General features: G+C 34.5%; 3 protein-coding genes across 10 annotated transcripts; 1 reads left to right on the top strand and 2 right to left on the bottom strand.

Annotated features, from left to right (window-relative positions):
- The first annotated feature begins 436 nt into the window (after positions 1-436).
- LOC123899285 (protein NLP4-like) lies at positions 437-5,872 on the top strand. Of its 8 annotated transcripts, none has more exons than XM_045950387.1 (6): positions 777-930; positions 1,601-2,610; positions 2,936-2,983; positions 3,079-3,988; positions 4,731-5,422; positions 5,499-5,872. In XM_045950387.1, exons 2-6 carry the CDS (start codon positions 1,747-1,749, stop codon positions 5,592-5,594), a joined length of 2,610 nt encoding a protein of 869 aa, XP_045806343.1. In that variant the 5' UTR covers positions 777-930; positions 1,601-1,746; the 3' UTR covers positions 5,595-5,872. The 8 variants fall into 8 exon arrangements, with proteins under 8 accessions (XP_045806341.1, XP_045806338.1, XP_045806343.1 ...); XM_045950386.1 differs by having other exon boundaries at positions 3,076-3,988; XM_045950385.1 differs by having other exon boundaries at positions 437-930; positions 4,731-5,872.
- A 1,282-nt stretch (positions 5,873-7,154) lies between these two features.
- On the bottom strand, positions 7,155-12,139 carry LOC123899966 (FBD-associated F-box protein At5g56370-like). Its single transcript, XM_045951241.1, has 4 exons — positions 11,387-12,139; positions 11,030-11,194; positions 7,537-7,701; positions 7,155-7,430 (listed from the first exon to the last, which is right to left on the bottom strand). Exons 1-4 carry the CDS (start codon positions 12,137-12,139, stop codon positions 7,155-7,157), a joined length of 1,359 nt encoding a protein of 452 aa, XP_045807197.1.
- A 2,430-nt stretch (positions 12,140-14,569) lies between these two features.
- LOC123899283 (F-box/FBD/LRR-repeat protein At4g26340-like) lies at positions 14,570-16,480 on the bottom strand. The gene is made up of 3 exons (XM_045950377.1): positions 15,485-16,480; positions 15,175-15,339; positions 14,570-15,062 (listed from the first exon to the last, which is right to left on the bottom strand). The coding sequence occupies exons 1-3, from the start codon at positions 16,262-16,264 to the stop codon at positions 14,793-14,795; spliced, it is 1,215 nt and encodes a 404-aa protein (XP_045806333.1). The 5' UTR covers positions 16,265-16,480; the 3' UTR covers positions 14,570-14,792.
- Between the last annotated feature and the right edge of the window lie 2,595 nt (positions 16,481-19,075).

The raw sequence follows: 19,075 nt of genomic DNA, 5'->3' as shown, positions 1-19,075 counted from the left end.
TCGATACCACAATCATCAAAGAGAGACGACCATCTCAGAGTGGTCTATTATAAATAAGTTTTTCAATGTATTTTATACGAAAAGAATTTAATTTATATGCACCGTCAGTGTAAAGTTATTTTACACATGCATCCAATAATATACTGACACATCATGTATGATATTTAAAAACACATGATGTGTCACATTCACATCATTGAATATATGTATAAAGAATCTTTACACCGACAGTGCACAACAATTAAACTCTTCTAAAAAAATAATTTCCGTAAATTTGAAATAAACGTCCTTCACTTCACCCTTGTGTAGGAGTAGGAATAAAAAAACAGAGGAATGGACAAATTGCTAATTAAAGTGGAATATCGTGGCAAACGTCAGCAAGTTGGAAGGATTCTGATTCCGGCAGCCAATTACTTAATTAATTTATTGTCAAAATGAAACTAAAAAAATCTTAAAAAATAGAAAAGAAAAATGTTAAAAACAATGACATAAGCTTAGAATGTGAGAGGATGATAATGAATGAATCATAGATTATACAAATATAAGAGATTACTGGTTTTGTGTTATTGGAGTGTGTCTGTCTTATAGTTTTTTTTTTTCACCACTAATTTAATCTCATGAGTAAGTTCTGACATCAAGTGGTTTCAGTCTCCTTCCGATCGTAACTGCGGGGATTGAACCATAATCCTCGCTGTCAAGTTCAGCGCTTATCACCATCGGACCGACTAACTATTGGTGTCAGTCTTATAGTTTAATTTAACTTAACTTAACTCAGCTTAGCTCAGCTTATTGGTTTGACTTTAATACAAGTTTGTATCTGTGGGGTATGAATTGAATCCTCATCAGTATCTTCTCTTTCTCTCTGCTTGGAATCATCTACTTTCTCTGCCTCTTTCCTTCTTGTCTCTCTCGGTGGCTACCATTATCAAGGTTTTCTTTCTTTCTTTCTTTGCCTCAACTTACAACTTTTTTGTACTTTTGTTGCTATATAGTATGAATGAACTGTAACAAACATTATTGAACACACGGTTTAACCAATGAAATGATATTAATAGAATTAAAATACATGGTTGGGTATCTCCGAGAATCACCTTTACCTCATCAACTAGTTTTGTTATATGCTACTATGCTTCCTTTATGTTCTGTTTTCCACACACACATACATATATATATGTAATAATATCATTGAAATATTGAAATTCATTTACTGGAGAATCTTTTAGTCAAGTGCAAGTGTATGTGTATTTTTGAGGCTCAGTGTTGATATGATAGATGAGAATCTTTTTATGAGTATGGCTATATCTTTTATGTTTCAACTTTCATTTACCTTTAAGGTTTCTCTTTTTCTTTTCACCCTTTTGGTTTTTGCTTCATGGATTAAAACTTGAATAAATTATTTTTATGTTAGAGGGGAGTGAAAAACTTGAACAACTTGTCCTATTTTGACTCTATTCTTTCTTTAGAAAAGAATGAATGAAGTAATGAACTAATCTAATCATCATTTTGTTATTCCTTTTTTCATATTATTCGTTGTCAAGATTTGTTGCTTTATGATAGATATCATTAGTTATATACTGACATCATTAACAACTTTGGACAGAAAAATTCTCAACTCTTTTGACAAAAGGACAAGGTTTTTTCAGATCTGTTTGGTAGTTGAAACATCTATTGATTCTAATAAGAAGCAAGTTTTGGTTTGGTTTGGATTGGATTGTGGAGAAAGAAGTAAGAAGAACCATACCCATCATGGGAGATGGTGCTGCAGTGACATCATCTGCAACCATGATGGAAGGTCCACCACAAGATGAAAATTCAATGGATTTTGATTACATGAGTGAACTTTTGTTAGATGGTTGTTGGTTGGAAGCTTCCGCGGATGGATCTGAGTTCTTACTGCAAAGTTCTCCTTTTTCCAATCCAATCTTTGACCCTTCATTCTCTTGGCCTTCCTTGGAGAATACTGAGCCACCCCGCAACGAGGATGGGCACGTTGGTATTGAACAAGAAAGTCAGATTATAGTTAATAATGCTGGCAGTAGTGACCGGCAGCAGTGTGAGTTTGAGACTCGTTCGGGTGAAGGGGTTAGTAGGTTGTGGATTCCACCGACGCCTAATCCAGGACCTGGTGGATCTTTCATAACCGAGAAGCTGATAAGAGCCCTCAAGTGGATCAAAGATTTCAATAGGAACAAAGATATGCTTATACAAATATGGGTGCCGGTTAATAGAGGGGATGATAGGCCAATTCTGAGAGCTAATGATCTTCCTTTTTCACTTGAATCAAGGTCTTTAAACCTTGCAAAGTACCGAGAGATCTCTGTAAGATATCAGTTTTCTGTAGAGGAGGAGGACTCGAAGGAGTTGGTGGCGGGTTTGCCTGGTCGAGTTTATAGGGATAAGATTCCTGAGTGGACGCCTGATGTTCGATTCTTCAGGAGTGAAGAGTATCCGCGAGTTGACCATGCTCAAGAGTGTGATATACACGGAACATTAGCGGTTCCGGTGTTTGAACAAGGGAGCAGGACATGTTTGGGTGTTATTGAAGTGGTGATGACTACACAGCAGAGTAACTATGGCCGTGAACTTGAGACTGTTTGCAAAGCGCTCGAGGTTTTTCTCCTTGCTTATTTGCATAGAGTTTTTGTTTATTTTGTGTCATGTTTTACACCACTCAAGTATGTATGTTACCCAAGAGAACTTGAAACAAAGATCTTCTGGTTTTAGAACAGTGAATTTAATGTAGCACTCAACATGCACTTTTGCATACTGATTTGCTTGTTCTTTCTCTCTTATGGTTGAATTGCTCCTTGTTATACATTTGAATATAAATGCTTATGGAAACAAATGTTTTAACATGCTATATATGAAAAGCTCATCAAAAGTCAGAACTCATTAATACAAGTTTAATGATTGGGGGGAAGTTGTTAACTTTCAGGTTGTTGATCTCAGAAGCTCTGGACATTCAAGTCTTCAGAATGTGAAGGTACATAGAAAATCATCTCTGCGGAAGATTTTAAACAAGCTCGTCAAATTCTCAATTTCCTCATACCAATTAACAAAATGGTTCTATTTTAGCAGGCGTGCGACAAATCCTATGAAACTGCACTACCTGAGATTCAAGAGGTTTTGAGATCTGCATGTGAAATGCACAAATTACCTTTGGCTCAGACTTGGATCTCATGCATCCAACAGGGAAAAGACGGGTGCCGGCACTCCGATGATAATTATGCAAACTGTATATCTCCGGTGGAGTATGCGTGCTATGTTGGTGATTCCTCAGTTAGATTTTTTCACGAGGCTTGCATGGAGCATCACTTGTTAAAAGGTCAAGGTGTTGCCGGGGGTGCTTTCATGACAAACCAACCGTGCTTCTCGGCTGACATAACTTCTTTAAGCAAGACAGATTATCCATTGTCTCATCACGCCAGGTTGTTTGGATTGCGAGCTGCAGTTGCCATACGACTCCGAAGCATCTATAGTACTTCAGATGACTATGTTCTCGAGTTCTTCCTGCCTGTAGATTGCAATGACAGTGAAGAACAGAAAAATATGCTCACATCTTTGTCCATGATTATTCAAAGGGTTTGCCGCAGCTTGCGAGTTATAACAGATAAGGAATTGGATAAAGATAACTTACCATCTAATGAAGTGATGGCCGTTACTGATGGTCGATTTGCTACAAATGCAATCTGGTCGGAATCTCAACACAGGAGGATGGCTGCCTCATTGGGTGGTGAAGAAAAGTTAAGCGAAACAATGAGTAGAAAATTCTCAGAACAAAGGCGGCAACAGGAAACTCTTACTTTAAAAGGAGATCTTGATTGTGGTAGGGCGAGTTCTCCTTCTGTGGAGGGTACTTTCTTGTCAAGTTTGGGAATAAATAGAACTGGAGAGAAAAGACGGGCTAAGGCAGAGAAAACTATCACTCTTCAAGTCCTTAGGCAGTATTTCGCTGGAAGTCTAAAAGATGCTGCGAAAAATATTGGCGGTAAGCCTTATACACACACAAGCATTCAATCTTAGGTTTTTGTTTGCTAACACCAAGGTACCATTTGGCACACCTTTGAAAGAATTTGTTTTACTCTCTTTTGTTATACTGATCATTTTAGTGAAACCAAGTTGTGTCATTGTTTTTTATCTCATGTTTTGTTTGGCTGTATGTTTTTAGTCATATCAAACATATAATAAAACCTCGTGGTATGGAGGATTTGGATTGCTTACAGTCATCAATTCACACAGTCACCACATTGGTGGCCATTGGGTCGGGATCGGATGATCCAGATTTCAATGCAAAACTTGATATTTTTTTTAAAACTAAAACAGCATGCTTGAAATCTGGACCATCCGATCTCGATCCAACGACCAACGATGTGCTGACTGCAGGCCATCAAAGTCCCCCTCCTAACATGTTTTCCAAACATGCTCATATAATAATAAAACCTTATGATCTGGAGTGTGCCTTCTAACATGTTTTTCCAAACATGCTCTAAAATTGCACATTTGTACTTCTTACTCAAGACTGTGTTTCTTGTAGTTCTGTTCTCTGACATATTAACATTTTCATGTAAGTAATTATAATTAGCTGACCTGGCGAAAAAAGATTTGATCGAATTCATTGTTTATCATAAGTGTACATTCATTGGCATATGCAAATGTCTCACCTCTTTGTTGATTTGTGATATCTATTCGAAGTCTTTCATTAATACCATCTGTTGAATTGGATTTTCCAGTCTGTACCACAACTCTGAAAAGGATCTGCAGGCAACACGGGATAAAGCGTTGGCCTTCTCGGAAGATAAAAAAGGTTGGTCACTCTTTGCAGAAACTTCAACTCGTCATTGACTCAGTTCAGGGTGCTTCTGGTTCATTTCAAATTGATTCCTTCTATTCAAAATTCTCTGATCTATCGTCTCCAAGAACCAGCCTAATCTCAACTCTGAATCAAATCGATAATCAAGTCTCGTTAAGCACTCTGCCAGATCCCGACTCATTAAGCCCCGAAGGTGCATCGAAATCACCCTCATCTTCATGTAGTCAAAGTTCATTTTCAAGCCATTCCTGTTCCAGCATGTCAGAGCAACAACACCGCAAAGGCAATGTTGCTATTGGTAACAAAGATCCATCGGTTGGTGAAGATTCTGTTGATGTTGTGTTGAAGAGAATCAGAAGTGAAGCAGAACTTAAAAGCCTGATTCAAGATAATAAAACAAAGCTCATGCCAAGATCACAAAGTCAGGAAACACTAGGTGAAAACCCGAAAACCGAGCATCACAAATCCTTCTTAAAATCCGCTCCCAAAGCTTCTCAAAAGGAGGATTCTCACAGAGTAAAAGTTACATTTGGAGACGAGAAAACACGGTTTAGGTTGCCAAAGAACTGGGGTTATGAAGATCTTGTGCAGGAAATTGCTAGAAGATTTAATGTAAGTGAAATGAGCAAATTCGATATCAAATATTTGGACGATGATTATGAATGGGTATTACTAACTTGTGACGCAGATTTGGAGGAGTGCATTGATGTTTGTCAATCTTCTGAGACTAGTACCATCAAACTTTGTCTGCAACCCTCCAGTAATTTTATCAGGAGTTCTTTAGAATTTAGATAGAAAAATCATTTTGTGATTGTAAATTGTAAGATCCTTTGTCATGTATATGAAAATAATGTTAAGAGTAAGTCTTAGAAGTTTGTAGCTTAAAAGCCAAGATTCCTTCTTTTTAGTTTTGTTTAAAGAAATTGTATTATTTTGTTAGACTATAAGGATATACTTTTGTCTATCCTTATATATACTAGGAGCAATAAGCAGGATTCAACATTTGTTTGTTAAGTATGATGATGATGATTAATACAAAATTGTATGATTTAAACACCTCAATTTGAGTTGGTCAAGTTAGAGTTTGACTAATGTTTTATCTTAACTGCTTAATGTGTGTTTAGAATATAGTTTTTTTGCAGCTTGACATCACTTTGAAAGCATATCATTATTTAATTTGGCTAAGGATTATCATACTTCAGCTTTGGATTTCTTTTGAGAGAAGTAATCCTAAAGGCAAACAATATTTTGGCATTTCCAACGCATAAGTCATGTGATTGTTGTCTAGATGAGATCAATGATGCTCACACACTCACTATGGATAAGTGTCTCATGAGTCATATGTTATATGATGAGCCACATTTTTTAGCCTTTAATTATATTATCCCCAAAACTATATTATCCCTTCCCATACCTATTTGAGCAGCATCTCTTGTGACCCTGCGACACCCACCTTCATCCTCTATTTGAGCCATCAGAGAGAAGGAAGAAGAAAATGCTATGTGCAGATATAAACCATCCGCCAACTTTACCTTTGAGTGACTTCACTTGATTTCCCATTTCAGATGAGAGGCTACAGAGGATGAGAAAGAGGCAGCCGTGCCTGGAAGAAAATTCGACACTTTTGACAGCGAAGCTGTAGGCAGAGCCCTTATCAACCATTTATAGATAAAAACCAAGGAGAAGTAGTTGAATGAGTGAGTGCAAAATCTAGTGTGAACATTACATCTTAGAATCTAGTGAGGCTTCTTATTTCTATGGTTCTCAAACAACCAAAGACCAAAAAAATGTTTCGTCTCTTTTCTAGTAAAGACTTACATGTTTAATCTTTGCAGGTTGTGCAATCACATGACAAACTTAAGAAACACAAATTCAGGATTTATACCCTTTGTCTCCCATGTAGTTATTCAAAATACCAGTATTTAATTTAAAGAAAAATTGCCAAAAAATGATATTAATCGCGTAGAAATTGGATCCTCTCCTTCATTGTTTTCTACATCTTTCTCCTAATTCTCTATCTCTCTCTTAGTCTCAATCTCTCTTAAGAATTTTAATGAAAAGAAAGAGTGAGATTAAGAGAGAGAGATAGATTATTAGGAGAGAGATGTAGAGGAATAGTGAAGGAGATGATTCAAATATCAATAAGTAAAGGAAAAGTAGAAGTTGAGAAGAGCTAGAATGGATTTTGATTGCATGAAAGCCATTATATATTTGAAAAATTCATGACATGACAAATTAAGACAGAGTTCATGTGTTTCAAACACCATCAAATCCTACTATTATATACGTAGAATCTAGTCAAAAAAACTAGTCATGTGGGAATCATTATATATGTCCTAACTCATCAATCAAATATAAGTTTACAGCAACTAGAGCTCCTACGATAGACAGTTAATTTCTTTATTTGACGCTTTGCGTTCGAATCTATGGAAGATGCACTGTGAATTGTCATGGTACGTAATACTTTTGAATTTTGCATCACATATTCTACAAATTGAAGCTCACTCTTTTTGCCTCTACAACCTCGAAACAAGCAAGTATTAAGCTGAGATGAAAGACATTGCGGAACAATTTCTGGGTCCTCCCAAATGGCCTCATAAGTTCCAACATTTTCTTCCTCCTTTAAACAATTCAAGTAAATTTCCACAAAAAAACAAAGTTAAGATACGTAGTAGTAGAGTTAACAAATTAAATCATCAAATTATGTTAAACATGTGTAATAAAACCTGATGAATGGTAAGATGTTGAAGCTTGGGACTATGCTGAAGCACTTCTAACATCCACTTCCACTTCCCACACCAAATGTTGTCCATATTATCGCCGAAGAAGATTAGCTCCAGTTGGGTTAGATTGTGAAAAGTGTGGACTTTGTAGAAGAGATGGGGGCATCTCTGCATGAATGACAAAGACAGACAAACATTACAACCATTAACAATAGAGATACCAAAGAGAATAACAAAGGAGGCTACTATGTTTCATAATATTACTAGCATGCATGTCAAAACAAAATAAGGATCCCAGGAAAATTTATAATAATACCTAAGACTACTAACATATAAAAGACAATGCCTCAAGCTTAAAGACGGACTCAACGCAGTTCATACCAGTTTTATTCTCAGAATATGTGCCCAAGAAAACAAGAAGAGAGGAATGTTTACTCTTGCAGAAAAACTTGCTTTGACCAAATTAGGTAAGCATTTAACCTTACTTGCTTCTGAGATGAATTTCTCTGAAACAAATTTGCTCCCACGACGTATATGTAAACCACTTACACTCAAATCCTCTAGAATGGGACAAAACAGTGGAAACTTGAAGATATCTTCATAACATGAGAAGCGCACTTTATCGAAATGGAGAATTTTGAGTAGAGGAAAATGTACTTGAGTAGGAATCTTATTCACATTTAGATTCTTCAATTTGAGAACCTTTAGTGTCTTGCAACTGAAAATGTTTGGAGTTATTGTGAATACGAAATCCTCCCCTGTTGTAATTTCAATGTCCAGTCCAGGTATTCAACTCCTCGTTGCATAGCTGCATTGATGAATCCGTTGATATCATTGACCACATGTTCACTACAAGACTTGAGGCGGAGTGATTTTATTGTAATGTGACTTCTCGCGATAGCATGACAGAGTATACGACATGGCGAAAGGTGTTGAAGTCTATGAAGCTTTGGACGTCGAAGTCAAGATGAAGAAGTGAGAGCCATAATGGCTTCCATCTCTTGGAGAGGATGCTTGTGCTGGCAGAGAATTTGGTTGGGAGAAAAGAGAGAATGTGACACAGTATTGAGTCTGGAAGGATGCTAATCCTATCTTCCATTGGAATTGATTGTTGTTGTTTCGAGGTAGAAGAAGACATTGCACCCATTACCATAATTTTAGTAACTGCTGAACTTCCACTCAATGACACTTTATATTCATGACCTAATTGCCATTACATGCATTTCCATACATGCATTTCTTATTTTTCCACTCACAAAGAGGTGGTTATTTGTGTTTTTTCATTTTGAAAAAATAAAAGAAAATTATTTTTTAATAAAAAAAATTACCTCTTTGTGAGAGGAAAAGTAAGAAATGCATGTATGGAAATGCATGTAAGTTTTGTCCTATATAGAGAGATAGAGATGGAGGTAAATTATGTACAAATATATTTTTGAAAGATTTTAGATTTAAATATAATTTAGTTTTATATTTAAAATAAGATGATATTAGAATTTAAGATTCATATTTCTATTTAGAATGGTAAGGATTTGTTTAGAATTTATTGTTATTTAAAATATATGATTTGTTTTTATGTATCATATTTTTATGAATAACATATGATAAAAAAAAGAACTTCAGAGTATTCTTCATGTAACAATATATTTTCTTCTCGTATAAACATAAAAATATATCTACCAAATTCCGCAAATACAAAAACACAAAAAACTAAAAAAGAAGATATTTATAGTGTATTGTTAAGCCTTGGAAGATCACACGGAGACTAATAACCTTGAATTCATCATTGCAATGGTTGGATGAATCTGTCAATAGGTTTAATGTTGCAAATTCAAATGTTATGCATTTGTAACTGTTATTTTGACAATAGTAATCGCTATTAATTAGTATCTTTGAGTTTAATAGAATCATCCAATTCACTCTCCGGAGAGATTCCTGAAACTATTTGTATGTAGCCAAGGAAATATTACTAAACTCATCATACTTTTCAACAATGCTTTCTCTTGGCTCTCATCACTTTCTTTAATTTCATTGATCCCTCAAGATACAAACTCCATTCTTCTCTCCCTTCCACCATCCTTTAGATTCTTAAAGTTTTCTTTAGCTCCAACAAACGACAACCTAGAAGGTAAAATTCCAAGACTCTCCCTCACTTACTGTACTTGATCTTTCGACCACCTAAACGCTACTGCGAGAGAATGGCAAGCTACTAGCCTACTACGAGTACCTAAACTGATTCAATCAATCAAACATCCTTCGTAGTCATCACATTCTAAGACACAAACCGGAGAACAGAAGCTCGTTGAAAGCAGAGCCCTTATCGACGCAAAATCTAGTACGAAAATTACATTTTAGAATGCACACGAGGCATTTTATCACCCTAGCCAAAAGACCAAAAAAAAAGGTTTATTTTCTAGTATGGATCTAAATGCTCAATATTTCAGTAAGTAGTGCACATACATCATATATTGAATACTCTTGTGTGGAAGAGACAAAATACACCAGTGACAAGCATAAGAAAAAGAAAAGCCACTAGGTTTGGTCTAGCGGTGAGGAACTTGGGTAGTATGCTATATGTATTGAGTTCGATCCGCAGCTCATTGTAAACAAAAACAAAAAAAAAACTTAAGAAAAAGAAATATGAATATCAATATTTGATTGAACAACCAATTTCCATACAATAATAGTGATTGTGATAACTTAAAAAAAATAAGTAACAAAGGAAAAGTTGAGACAATCTAGAATCGATTTTAATTACATGAAAACCGATATATATTTGAAAAACTATATGACATAGTGGACAAAGTGAGGCACAGTTCATGTCTTCCAAACCCCATCAAATCCTACTATATGTAGAATTCAACAAAAAGGCCAAACATTCCTAGGCCTCATCAATCAAATATAAGTTTATAGTTTCTGGGCCACACAGCTAATTTCTTTAACATTTGGTGCTTTGCATTCAAATCTATGGAAGATATACTGTGAATTGTCATGGTACGTAATACTTTTGAATTTTGCATAATATATTCTATAAATTGAAGCTCACTATTTTTGCCTCTACAACCTCGAAACAAGAAGGTTTTAAGCTGAGATGAAAGGCATTGCGGAACAATTTGTGGGTCCTCCCAATAGGCCTCAGAAATTCCTATATTTTTTATCTTTTCGATCTCCTGTAAAAAATTCAAGTAAATTTCCTCAAAAAAACACAAAGTTAAGATATGTAGAGGTAGAGTTCACAAATTAAATCATGAAATTATGTTAAACATGTGTAATAATATGTAGGACAGCTTTGCCTTTTTATAGATTCAATTGATTGTTTTTCTTGGTTTTTGGCCTAGTCCCCCAATGTTCAATTGCTTTGTTTCAATAAATTTTTATGTGCGGTGCTGCAAATGATTGGTGGTGCTTGGGGTGCCAACATAGTCGGGATGTCAAGTTACTACAACTGATGCATTTACACTACACTAGCTTTTATATAGATAAAAAAAAAAAAAAAAACCTGATGAATGGTAAGATGTTGAAGCTTGGGACTATGCTGAAGCACTTCTAACATCCACTTCCACTTGCCACTCCAAATGTTGTCCATATTATTGCTGAAGAAGGTTAGCTCCAGTTGGGTTAGATTGTGAAGACTGTGGACTTTGTAGAAGGGATGGGGGCATCTCTGCATGAATGACACAGACAAACAAACAACATCAGAACCGTTAACAATAGAATTACAAGAGAAATTTATAATAATAACCAATGACTAGACTACTGACATATAAAACTCAATACTTAAAAGTCGTATTATCTAATAAGAACATTCATAGAGACAATGCATCACACTTAAATACGTGCTCAACGCAGTTCATACCAGTTTTATTCTCAGAATATGTGCCCAAGTAAACAAGAAGAGAGGAATGTTTTGTCTTGCAGAATAACTTGCTTTGACCAAATTAGTTAAGCATTTAACTTTACTTGTTTCTGAGATGAATTTCTCTGAAATAAATTTGCCCCCAGGACGTAGCTGTAAATCATTTACACTGAAATCCTCTAGAATGGGAGAAGACAGTGGAAACTTGAAAATATCTTCATAACACGAGAAGCGCACTTTATCCAAATGGAGAATTTTGAGTAGAGGAAAATGTACTTGAGTAAGAATCTTATTCACAGTTAGATTCTTCAATTTGAGAACCGTTAGTGTCTTGCAACTGAAAATGTTTGGAGTTAATGTCAATTCGAAATCCTTCCCTGTTGTAATTTCTAAGTCTAGGTATTCAATTCCTCGTTGCATAGCTGCATTGATGAATCCGTTGATGTCATTGACGACATGTTCACTACACGATTTGAGGCGGAGTGATTTTATTGGTAGTGTGACTTCTCGCGATAGCATGACAGAGTATACAACATGGCGAAAGGTATTGAAGTCTATGAAGCTTTGGACGTCGAAGTCAAGATGAAGAAGTGAGAGCCATAATGGCTTCCATCTCTTGGAGAGGATGCTTGTGGTGGCGGATAATTTGGTTGGGAGAAAAGAGAGAATGCGACACAGTATTGAGTCCGGAAGGATGCTAATCCTATCTTCCGTCGGAATTGATCGTTGGGGTTGCGAGGTAGAAGAAGACATTGCAGTTGCAAAACTACTATAATCAAATGATATCAAACATCCATAACTATAATTTTACGTACTGCCGCACTAGCATTCAAAGACACTCTTTATTCATGACCTAATTGCCCAATTTATATACAGAGAGATAGATAAACTAGGCAAGTTTGTTTTAAAAATTTAATGAAGATTTTTTTTAATGAAGATTTAATGTTGATTTAATGAAGATTTTTTTAAAAAAAATTCAGATGAGAAATTACTAACTAGTTTAATCTTAAGATGTTGCTTTAAATATTCATTATTTTTTCTTCAAACAAAAATTTATTATTTTGTTACAAATTTGTTTAGACTAAACTATGGACACACGTAAACTAATTATTTTTTCTTCATTATTTCGTTACTTTTTTGTTAGGCCTTGAAAGATCACACTGAGACTAATAACCTTGAATGTATCCAGCAATGTTTGATATAATTTTAAAATCTGATGCATTAATCTTACCAATTCGTAGGCATTGGAATTTCATAAAGCAAGCAAAACTGATGAATTTGGAACTGCAAAGGTTATAAATTCGTGCTTCAACATATTGAGGGTGTCTTTCATGTTTCAAGAGAATTAATTTAGACACAAATACCACATTGTGTGGTTTATTAAGGCACAACATTGTGAGGCCACACACACATATCCTAGCCCTCATCAACGACAAAATTCCAAGAGTCTCCCTCACTTACTGTACTTGATCTCTCAACCACCTAAACGCTACTGCGAGAGAACGGCGAGCTACTACGAATACCTAAACTGACTCAATCAACCAAACATCTTTCATAGTCATCACATTCTAAGACACAAACCGGAGAGCGGAAGCTCAGTGAAAGCAGAGCCCTTATCGACACTAAATCTAGTATGAAAATTACATTTTAGAATGTATACGGGGCATTTTATCACCCTAGTTAAAAGACCAAAAAAAAGGGTTTATTTTCTACTATAGACCTAAATGCTTAATATTTCAGTAAGTCTACGCACATACATCATATACTGAATACTCTTGTGTGGAAGAGACAGAATACACTAGTGACAAACTTAAGAAAAAGAAACATGAATATCAGTATTTGATTGAATAACCAATTTACATACAATAATAGTGATTGTGATAACTTAAAAAAAATAAGTAACAAAGAAAAAGTTGAGAGAATCTAGAATCAATTTTAATTACATGAAAACCAATATATATATTTGAAAAACTATATGACACAGTGGACAAAATGAGGCAGAGTTCATGTCTTCCAAACCTCATCCAATCCTACTATATGTTGAATCCAACAAAAAGGCCCAACACACACACATATATCCTAGCCCTCATCAATCAAATATAAGTTTACAGTTTCTGGGGTACACAACTAATTTCTTTAACATTTGGTGCTTTCCATTCAAATCTATGGAAGATGCACTGTGAATTGTCATGGTAAGTAATACTTTTGAATTTTGCATAATATATTCTACAAAGAAGATATTTATAGTGTATTGTTAGGACTTGGAAGATCACACGGAGACTAATAACCTTGAATTCATCATTACAATGGTTGGATGATCTGGCAATAGGTTTAATGTCGTAAATTCAAATGTTATGCATTTGTAACTGTTATTTTGACAATAGTAACCGCTATTAATTAGTATCTTTGAGTTTAACAGAATCATCCAATTTACTCTCCGGAGAGATTCCTGAAACTATTTGTATGTAGCCAAGAAAATATTACTAAACTCATCATACTTTTCAACAATGCTTTCTCTTGGCTCTCATCACTTTCTTTAATTTCATTGATCCCTCAAGATACAAACTCCATTCTTCTCTCCCTTCCACCATCCTTTAGATTCCAAACCTTAAAGTTTTGTTTAGCTCCAACAAACGACAACCTAGAAGGTAAAATTCCAAGACTCTCCCTCACTTACTGTACTTGATCTCTCGACCACCTAAACGCTCTTGCGAGAGAATGGCAAGCTACTAGCCTACTACGAGTACCTAAACTGATTCAATCAATCAAACATCCTTCGTAGTCATCACATTCTAAGACACAAACCGGAGAACAGAAGCTCGTTGAAAGCAAAGCCCTTGTCGACGCAAAATCTAGTACGAAAATTATATTTTAGAATACACACGAGGCATTTTATCACCCTAGCCAAAAGACCACAAAAAAAAGGGTTTATTTTCTAGTATGGATCTAAATGCTCAATATTTCAGTAAGTAGTGCACATACATCATATACTGAATACTCTTGTGTGGAAGAGACAAAATACACGTGTGACAAACATAAGAAAAAGAAAAGCCACTAGGTATGGTCTAGTGGTGAGGGGTTTGAGTAGTATGCTATAGGTACTGAGTTCGATCCTCAGCTTATTGTAAACAAAAAAAAAACAAACTTAAGAAAAAGAAATATCAATATTTGATTGAATAACCAATTTCCATACAATAATAGTGATTGTGATAACTTAAAAAAAAATAAGTAACAAAGGAAAAGTTGAGACAATCTAGAATCGATTTTAATTACATGAAAACCAATATATATTTGAAACATTATATGACATAGTGCACAAAGTGAGGCACAGTTCATGTCTTCCAAACCCCATCAAATCCTACTATATGTAGAATCCAACAAAAAGGCCAAACATTCCTAAGCCTCGTCAATCTAATATAAGTTTATAGTTTCTGTGCCACACAGCTAATTTCTTTAACATTTGGTGCTTTGCATTCAAATCTATGGAAGATGCACTGTGAATTGTCATGGTACGTAATACTTTCGAATTTTGCATAATATATTCTATAAATTGAAGCTCACTATTTTTGCCTCTACAACCTCGAAACAAGAAGGTTTTAAGCTGAGATGAAAGGCATTGCGGAACAATTTGTGGGTCCTCCCAATAGGCCTCAGAAATTCCTATATTTTCGATCTCCTGTAAACAATTCAAGTAAATTTCCACAAAAAACACACGAAGTTAAGATATGTAGAGGTAGAGTTCACAAATTAAATCATCAAATTATGTTAAACATGTGTAATAATAAAACCTGATGAATGGTAAGATGTTGAAGCTTGGGACTATGCTCAAGCACTTCTAACACCCACTTCCACTTCCCACTCCAAATGTCGTCCATATTATCGCCGAAGAAGGTTAGCTCCAGTTGGGTTAGATTGTGTAATGTGTGGACTTTGTAGAAGGGATGGGGGCATCTCTGCATGAATGAGAAAGACAAACAAACATCCGAACGGTTAACAATAGAATTACAAGAGAAATTTATAATAATAACCAATGACTAGACTACTGACATATGAAACTCAATACTTAAAAGTCGTATTATCTAACAAGAACATTCATACCAGTTTTATTTTCAGAATATGTGCCCAAGTAAACAAGAAGAGAGGAATGTCTTGTCTTGCAGAATAACTTGCTTTGACCAAATTAGTTAAGCATTTAACATTACTTGTTTCTGAGATGAATTTCTCTGAAATAAATTTGCTCCCAGGACGTAGCTGTAAATCATTTACACTGAAATCCTCTAGAATGGGAGAAGACAGTGGAAACTTGAAAATATCTTCATAACACAAGAAGCACACTTTATCCAAATGGAGAATTTTGAGTAGAGGAAAATGTACTCGAGTAAGAATCTTATTCACAGTTAGATTCTTCAATTTGAGAACCGTTAGTGTCTTGCAACTGAAAATGTTTGGAGTTAATGTCAATTCGAAATCCTTCTTCCCTGTTGTAGTTTCTAAGTCTAGGTATTCAATTCCTGGTTGCATAGCTGCATCGAGGAATCCGTTGATGAAGACATGTTCACTACACGATTTGAGGCGGAGTGATTTTATTGGTAGTGTGTATTCTCGCGATAGCATGACAAAGTATACAGCATGGCGAAAGGTATTGAAGTCTATGAAGCTTTGGAAGTCGAAGTCGAGATGAAGAAGTGAGAGCCATAATGGCTTCCATCTCTTGGAGAGGATGCTTGTGGTGGCGGAAAATTTGGTTGGGAGAAAAGAGAGAATGTGATACAATATTGAGTCCGGAAGGATGCTAATCCTATCTTCCGGTGGAATTGATCGTTGGGGTTGCGAGGTAGAAGAAGACATTGCAGTTGCAAAACTACTATAAACATCCATTACTATAATATTACGTACTGCCAAACTAGCATTCAATGACACTCTTTATTCATATATATAGAGATAGATAAACTAGGCAAGTTTGTTTTAAAAATTTAACGAAGATTTTTTTAATGAAGATTTGTTTTTAATGAAGATTTTAATGAAGATTTAATGTAGATTTAATGAAGATTTTTTAAAAAAAATTTCAGATGAGAAATTACTAACTAGTTTAATCTTAAGATGTTGTTTTAACTATTCATTATTTTTTCTTCAAACAAAAAATATTTTATTATTTTGTTACAAATATAGAGCTACATAAAAACAAATTATATAATTTAAATAACAAACTAATCATATAAATTCTAAACAAATCCTAAATATTTTAGATTGAAATATAAATCTTAAATTCTAATAGCATCTTATTTTAACTATATATAAATGTAAATTATATTTAAATTTAAAATCTCCAAAAAATATATTTAGGCATTATTCTCAATAGTAATAAACAAAAACCTATTTAGAATGATTTTTTATTTTTAATTTAGAATAAATTTAAAATAAACATAAAAGTTGATAGTAATATTTAATTAATATTTTTAAAATCAAACCAATAATATCGATTGAATTGACAATCAATAATTTATATATATATATATATATATATATATATATATATATATATATATAAAAGAAAACTAGTTTATTACTCAATAATATCGATTGAATTGGTCTGGAATTTAAAAAAAATAATTAGTTTAGAGACTCGTGCACTCACACGGATCAATTAATTTTTATTCGATAGTTAAGTTTATTACTCCATCTAGTCCACTATATTATTTGAAAACTTTTACATTTTAGATTCATGGAATATTAATATATTTTTTAGGTAAAATAAATCAATCATTCCATGAATTTAGAAAGTAAATTTTTTCTTATATTAAAGACTGGATGAAGTATTATATTAAGTTAGAAAATTTATTTATAATTAAATATTTTAAAATTTGTTAAAATATGAGTGAAATTATTGTGCTAAAGCTTATTAAATCAATAAATTTGTTTTATTGTGTTATGTAATTTTTATGTATAAGTGGTCAACACTTGTCCCTTAACATTTTAGAATTATTAAATTAGAGATTTGACTAGACTCAAATGATTATCCGCTATTTTTTACGAGCCTAGATGAATAGCATAAATATAAATATAAGAGAAAATGTGCATCATAATAAGAACAATAAGTCTGAAAAGGACAAGGCAGTTGATTATTGATCGCATAACTAGATAATGTCATGTTAAAACTTCTACATCGATTTTCAATTTTATTTTTCGTTTTGAGAAATACCTGTCATTTGTTTTAGTTTAGAGCAAGGCATATCACCAAGGATAGGGCGCTCAATTTTTTTGAAACCGTTAACTGTTCTACCCGCAATCCGAATAAACTGACAGTGCTAACGGTAGAAAGCGGTCTTAGATATTGGCCTTTCGGTTTTCATCGGTTTTATAGTTTTCAGCCCGAAACCGGCCGTAACCGACCGATGCCCAGCCCTAGGTAAATGTTAGGTAAACTTGAATGCAGATATGAATGTGCAAACATCATTGTTGTATGCTGTGATATCCTGCAAATGTTGAAGACCCAATAACCATCCATACCTTTGGGATGAACATGCAGAAAATACCTAGGAACTAGAAAACATTATTCTTAGCTATAAGGTAGTGAAATATGGAGAAATTACTGTATAGTTTCTAGCATTTAATTGCAAAAACAGATGTAAATGTAAATCACTATTAAAATAAAACAAAAAATTACTCTGAAAATATGATGTACCTAAGGTCATTGCAGCAGCATAAAAGTTCCGTGCAGCTATCTGAAAATAATTTCCAGAGCACGCCTCATAGCAATTGGATATCAGCAGATGAAATCTTGTAGTCAACTTTGTTTAGTTTTGTGGACTACTTACAGGGTAGAAAGAAACAAGAAAAAAATGCAAAAGCTAGCAAACTATGCAAAGATTATGGATAGAAACAAAGAAGAAACTATGCAAAAGCTAGGACTGAATATGTTAAAGAACTCATTCTGCTCATCAATTCAATCAAACATTAGTCAAAGATTAAGCTGAATTTATACTCAAAGGATTAGGGCTTGGTAGATAAGAGAGGAAAGAAAAACATCACCTTTAACCCATCGGTGAGTATTTGATTGAATTTGGGAAAAAGACAAAGCTTTGGGTTTGAAATTTGAAACAATGGAAGTTTAGGGAGGGAGTGAATACGCGTGCCTGATATTGTTGTTACTTTTCTTTTTTTGATTTTCACTTGGATCAGTGACATGGCAAGCTTAGCATCATTGGATCTGATACACAAGATAAAATCATATGGAGTTTGTGAAGTGGTTGTGTGAGGACTTCAGAGGAGGCAGAGAGAGAGAGAGAGATAGAGAATCAGTTTGTTGACTTGACGGTGTGTGTGTGTTTGGAACCGAAGAGAATCAGCGAAGAGAGACCAAATTCTTGTGGGCCCCACACTTGCGAAGAAATGAGTCCAACGAAGATGATTCCACTTTTACCCTTGATGCTTACCTGCGTTTCTTCACTGAACACTTCAAAGATCTGAAATTGATGAGAGATCCATGGACCATGGATTGTAGTTTCACAAGCATGCAGGACATCGCAATTAAGTACTATTTTCAATGCTGCTACACTGCTACTGTAGTTGTGTACAAGACAACGCTAATTACCCTTAATTATAAGTACTCCATGTAGATATAAAGCTTTCGAGAATGTTAATTAAGCTCATATATGTGCGGTGGTAGTGCAGTATCTACATACTAGAATG

Source organism: Trifolium pratense, linkage group LG7 (genome assembly GCF_020283565.1).
Source record: "Trifolium pratense cultivar HEN17-A07 linkage group LG7, ARS_RC_1.1, whole genome shotgun sequence".
NCBI classification, from domain to species: Eukaryota; Viridiplantae; Streptophyta; class Magnoliopsida; order Fabales; family Fabaceae; genus Trifolium; species Trifolium pratense.
The sequence above is the reverse complement of the archived record's forward strand: the minus strand, read 5'-3'. Positions and strand labels throughout refer to the sequence as shown.

Excerpts from the sequence above, each read along its gene's own strand:
- LOC123899285 (XM_045950382.1), top strand. The coding sequence starts at position 1,747 with ATGGGAGATGGTGCTGCAGTGACATCATCTGCAACCATGATGGAAGGT. Across the intron at positions 2,611-2,935 it reads CTGTTTGCAAAGCGCTCGAG|GTTGTTGATCTCAGAAGCTC; the intron begins GTTTTTCTCCTT and ends GTTAACTTTCAG. Across the intron at positions 3,989-4,730 it reads TGCTGCGAAAAATATTGGCG|TCTGTACCACAACTCTGAAA; the intron begins GTAAGCCTTATA and ends TGGATTTTCCAG.
- LOC123899966 (XM_045951241.1), bottom strand. The coding sequence starts at position 12,139 with ATGTCTTCTTCTACCTCGCAACCCCAACGATCAATTCCGACGGAAGAT. Across the intron at positions 11,195-11,386 it reads ATATTCTGAGAATAAAACTG|AGATGCCCCCATCCCTTCTA; the intron begins GTATGAACTGCG and ends TCATTCATGCAG. Across the intron at positions 7,702-11,029 it reads AACATCTTACCATTCATCAG|AGATGCCCCCATCTCTTCTA; the intron begins GTTTTTTTTTTT and ends TCATTCATGCAG.
- LOC123899283 (XM_045950377.1), bottom strand. The coding sequence starts at position 16,264 with ATGGATGTTTATAGTAGTTTTGCAACTGCAATGTCTTCTTCTACCTCG. Across the intron at positions 15,340-15,484 it reads ATATTCTGAAAATAAAACTG|AGATGCCCCCATCCCTTCTA; the intron begins GTATGAATGTTC and ends TCATTCATGCAG. Across the intron at positions 15,063-15,174 it reads AACATCTTACCATTCATCAG|GAGATCGAAAATATAGGAAT; the intron begins GTTTTATTATTA and ends AATTGTTTACAG.